Source organism: Trachurus trachurus (genome assembly GCF_905171665.1).
Source record: "Trachurus trachurus genome assembly, chromosome: 7".
Lineage (NCBI taxonomy): Eukaryota > Metazoa > Chordata > Actinopteri > Carangiformes > Carangidae > Trachurus > Trachurus trachurus.
The window spans coordinates 14309773-14313740 of record NC_139901.1 but is presented as its reverse complement, the minus strand read 5'-3'; the positions used below and the strand labels follow the sequence as shown (position 1 = coordinate 14313740).

The following is a 3968-nucleotide window of genomic DNA, read 5'->3' as shown; positions in this document are numbered from 1 at the left end:
GTGTTTTTCCTCTCTTCGTTTCTAACAAGTCTCTCTCTCTCTCTCGCTTGCTCCCATTCCCCATTAAAATGAATGTTATATGAAAACAATAACTAGTGAGAAAAAAAAGCAACCACAAAAGGGAAACATTGTAATAATTCCTGTGACCTGTAGCCACAGCTGGCCACAGCAGGGCACAGTGGTCTACCAGCTGTCTATATTATGACTGCTATGGTGGTCCGAGGAATACATGCTCAGAAATTTAGTGCGTTTCATTTTAATTGGTTGTAGGCTTCAGAAACCCACCTGTCATGTCTCTATTCCCCACCAGTGGGGCTCGGCCCATCACAGGTTTAATCCCATCTCTCACACTGTTTGAGTTAATCGTCCAGAGCACAAGGTTTATGTCTAGCACACATTAGTCGGAGAGTCAGCCACGACCTCAATGATCACACTGAATGACAATTGTCAATAAAGATTTGTTTGAAAGCTTGAGGCAGGTTTGTTTAGCATCAACGCTAACAAGGCAGAAAAAGATGCTGCCATTGTAATCTATGTTGTCCTGTGTGACAAACCTAAAAAAAAAAAATAAGGCGGCCGCTTCTTCTCTCCTTCGGTCGTGACAGGAGGAGGGGAAACATCAAAGAGGCAGCAGTGGTTGCCACAGCAACACCAACCTGACCTCCATATTTTTCGTCCAGTGTTGTGTCTCCGTGACGTTTTTTACATGTTCTGTTTGAGCTTTTGCGCAACCACTGTGAGAAAAAGGGTCTGACGTTAGGGAATTGACTTGTGTATCGGATTAAACCATGAGATTCTGACATCGGCTGAGTAACATTTCTGACGTGTTCGGCCCTCGCTACACTGCACCACAGACGAAGCTGAAATTCAGCCCGAGCCTAAAATGAGTCATGCGGCTCAAAAGTCAGCTTAACAACGGGATAAAACTGAACAGTGTATGTCCAGCTTTATTGGACAGTGATGGTGATTTCACTGCAGCTTAGCCAGGAGGGTAACCTTCCCCTGTGGAGCAACAGGCTCTATTAAAGGGATACTTCTCCCAAAATCGATAATTCACCAATTTTCTACTTACTGTCATGCCAAGGAAGGGTTTGGAGAACTTTCGGAGTCATCGAAACGCTTTTGGAGTTCCAGGGGGGGGTCCGGCTGGCAACGGATTTTCATATAATGGCGGCGGATAGAGCTCACTTTTGAATCGTCCAAAACACACACTATGAAACATCCAAATAGCTCCATGCTGCTCGTCCGTACTGACCCAAGTGTCCTGAAGCTGCGACATGAAAAAGTTGTTCGGAAAAAATGAATTTGATCTCGGTTTTTAGCCTTGATGTAGTAGTAGCTCCCAGTGGCTCTGTTGATATTTTTGTGCATGCGCGAGATTTGCTGCAAGATGTTCGTTCGTCGCAAAATGTTGGATGTATGATGTAAACACGGAAGAACATCTCACAGCAAATCTTGCGCATCTCACGCAGCCACTGGGAGTTACTACTACAACAAGGCTAAAAACAGAGATCAAATACATTTTTTCCGAACAACTTTTTCATGTGGCGGCTTCAGGACACTTGGGTCAGTACGGACGAGCAGTATGGAGGTATCTGGATGTTTCATAGTGTGTGTTTTGGATGATTCAAAAGTGAACTCTATCTGCTGCCATTATATGAAAATCTGTTGCCAGCCGGACCCCCCCGGAACTCCAAAAGCGCTTTGATGAAAGTTCTCCGAACCCTTCCTCGGCATGACGGTGAATAGAAAATTGGTGAATTATCGATTTTGGGTGAAGTATTCAACAACATCCGACTTTTCTTGATCATGAGAAGCTGCGCTTTCTATTACGTAACTGTCTCACTGCAGCTCAGACTGAACATGTACTGCTCCCCTGCTCCACCTATTGACCTCTGACGTAAAGCAGCTACACTTCTCTAACATTAACATCTGCATGAATCCACTTTCAGGAGGATCCAGGTAGATTTGATGCACCAGTCAATGGCGATGGGTGCCATGCCAACACAGTGTACAGTACAATTGAAAATCATTAGTAGCCTGTTGATATTAAAGATTGTTTGACATTCTAGTAGCGGTGCTGAGTGAATAAAGAGGAAAGTCTCGCATTAGTTGAAGGAGCAGACTGCGCCAGGACACCTCAGAGCTTCCATCACACAGTCATTATGTTCAAATCCTCTGTCTGCATCCTACTGTGAGGCAGACCCCACCCCATGGCTGCTGCCACAGGCTTATAACAAACACCAACAACCATTAGGAGCCTGTGCAGCAGCACTGCACCTTTTTAAAAGGAGCTGTCGACTCCAATTCAACCATGAAGCAGACCACAGACGACGCAGGAGCCTGTGCTCCTTGTCAGCACCGGCATGTTGATTCAACAATGTGTTTATGCAATGTGCTGCAGAAGTGCATTGAGGGAAATGACGGAAAAAAAGGGAGGAATACACCAGAATACCAGAGCACGATCCAGTTTCCACCACATTTTGTGTGCTAAATAAATTATTTTACAGTTCAAAGGAGTTTTAGCTTTCCTTTCCATATTTTAAGGAGGTCAAGTACTGAAGTGCCCGTCTGCAGCGTTTTCCACCACCACCCTGGACTTCACTGTGGTGGATACATCGGCCCTAAGCCAAGAAATAATTAAGTTGGTGGTGATCTGGATCTGGGATTTCTGCCACCATACAATAATCTCTTTGTTACCAATGGCTGAAACTAATAGACACAGACACTTCATTTCAAACCTCGAGGGGGTGTTTGTGCCATCAACAAGTCACTTTATGACAGGGAGTACGTCTACAGAGTGGGTGGGGGGTGTAATTATAAATGAAAGCTTTGCATTAGCTTCGTAACATTTTGTTATGGATAATGACGATACACATTTTAGAGAGTTTAGAGAGTATCTGCCAAAGAAGCAGAGAGTAAAAGTTTAAAAGGAAAATCATGATGCAACTGGGGAATTTTTTTTTTTAAACCAACACACTGTCAATCACTAGCACAGATTTTTAAACAAATCATCAGTTGAGTCGCATCTGGATGAAAGAAAGAGTGTCCACTTAAATTATTGCCCCACTATCAGGAGTAAAAACATCCACGATCTCGGGTCGTTTGATCACCTGCTTCAGCTTTGACTTACTGTAAAGTAAGTAAAACTGCAGCTGCAGTTTTCCTGTGCAATATGAGATTATTATGACAGCTCAGATGTGCCCACCTGATATTTTAATTCTAAATAAGTCATTATTCAACCTGTCTCCCCAAATTTCACAGCTGCCCTTAATATGCAAAGACCAATTTCCAAAGCTGAATCTATAATTTAGGAATACACCTCACATTGTAGTAGGGATAAGGAGAAAGTGAGGTGGGTGGGGCCAAAGACGAGGCTTTCACACTCAAACTGGGCGACTGAGAGAAGAATTTAATACAGGTGATTACAGCGTCTGAGGAAATGTGAGAAAAAGGTAAAGGTAGAATGTGTGCTCCACATATTGCATAACAATGTGTTTGTGTATGAGTGGGTGAGTGGGCATCCACAGAGGAGGACAGAATAAAAAGTGAAAGATGATAAGCCGTGTGTTTGTGTGTGATTCTGGAGAGAGTGACAGATGTGTCAGACATGAAGAAGGAAAAGAGAAAATGTTGGCATCTTACCGGAGTGTGTGAACTGGAGCCTCGGCTGAGACGCTCTCCACGCTCCTGTTACGGTGGCGCCAAGGTGGACGAGCACAACCACGGTCACTGGCCAGCACATCCTTCACGTGTGAGTCCAATCTGACAAGTGCAGGGGCAGCCTGAGTGTCAGTCAGAGGCTCAGTGGTGTGTGTGTTCAGGTCAACACACACACACACACACTCTCTGTGCTGAACTGTTAAAGACACAATTTTAATCTAATCTGAGTTAAAGTCCAAGTCACAAAGAAGCTGAATCCAAACACTCTGAGAGTCCAAGTGTGTCGGGCGTGAGTAAGTCCAGAT

At 44.2% G+C, this 3968-nt stretch overlaps 1 protein-coding gene across 1 annotated transcript in view; it reads right to left on the bottom strand.

Moving 5' to 3' along the window:
* The window catches only part of sema3h (sema domain, immunoglobulin domain (Ig), short basic domain, secreted, (semaphorin) 3H), a gene marked incomplete at both ends in the record, with an annotated part of 61338 nt that extends 57593 nt beyond the window's left edge, over positions 1-3745 (bottom strand). Inside the window, one exon of the mRNA XM_083975081.1 lies at positions 3646-3745. Coding sequence (XP_083831207.1) covers positions 3646-3745 — 100 coding nt within the window. The remainder of the gene's footprint in view (positions 1-3645) is intronic.
* Between the last annotated feature and the right edge of the window lie 223 nt (positions 3746-3968).